Source organism: Phalaenopsis equestris, unplaced genomic scaffold (genome assembly GCF_001263595.1).
Source record: "Phalaenopsis equestris unplaced genomic scaffold, ASM126359v1 Scaffold000010, whole genome shotgun sequence".
In the NCBI taxonomy this organism is placed as follows: Eukaryota; Viridiplantae; Streptophyta; class Magnoliopsida; order Asparagales; family Orchidaceae; genus Phalaenopsis; species Phalaenopsis equestris.
In genome coordinates, this window is record NW_018164452.1 from 19,208 (window position 1) to 20,077 (window position 870).

General features: G+C 35.6%; 1 protein-coding gene across 2 annotated transcripts in view; it reads left to right on the top strand.

Annotated features, from left to right (window-relative positions):
• LOC110018326 overlaps positions 1-870 on the top strand; it is a 2,601-nt gene that overhangs the window by 367 nt on the left and 1,364 nt on the right. For both annotated transcript variants that reach the window (XM_020715605.1, XM_020715603.1), the window contains exon 2: positions 1-219. This exon is cut by the window's left edge and continues 1 nt beyond it. In XM_020715605.1, the coding sequence (XP_020571264.1) occupies positions 1-219 (219 nt within the window). The remainder of the gene's footprint in view (positions 220-870) is intronic.

Consider the following 870-nt stretch of genomic DNA (forward strand, 5'->3'; position numbering starts at 1 on the left):
CATATCCCTCCCCATCTCGAGGACCATTTCGTGTTTTCCAATCTCGTGGTGCGAGCCTTTTTGCCTGCGTGGTGAAGAATGAAGTAGCAGAACCAGCGCCGAAAGATACTGCTGTGGACGAGGAGTTGCAGGCTAGAGGGGATAGCACGATGCCGGAAAGGTTCCGCTACCTCAACAAGGAGGTTCCTGATCCTCCAGTTCGGTGGCCATGGGCAATTGGTACGTGAATTCAGAAATCAGAACGAATGTTTCATGTTAATCCATCTTCTTGTTCATGGTATTCTGATTTTAGGTATTCTTACGCTGATTTTGATGCATTCTCATTTCTTTTTTTTTTCTTTTAGCCAGGTTTATTTCTTTCATAAGGAATTTCATCTTTTAGTTCATTTCAGTTCCTCCCATTTCATGTCTGCTGCATTCTATGCCCAAAATTTTATAATCTGAAATATGAGTATAAGAATGAATATAAGAATGATGAATGTAAAAAAAAGAAAAAAAAAAGAGGATATTACTACTTAGTGCTTTTACAATTTCATCAAGATGAAACTTTTGGTTGTATATGTAGATAATCTATTTTGTGTCAAATTCATAGAATTGCGTATGATTGTTTCAAAATATACTTAATTTGCTTTTCAACATTTTTTTCAATAATGCCTTTAGTCCAAAATTGCATTCTTTTCAAAGTAGAGCGCTATATATTGGTACAGAAATTGGAAACCTATCTGAAAGTTTATATCAGTCCAAATGCATTTTTAAATTGAAACTTAAAAGATTAAGTTGATTACTTATCTTCGTGTGAAGCATAAGTTTCTCTCTCTCTTTCTCTTTACACACACAACCACACTCATCCACATTACTCACTGAAACCCC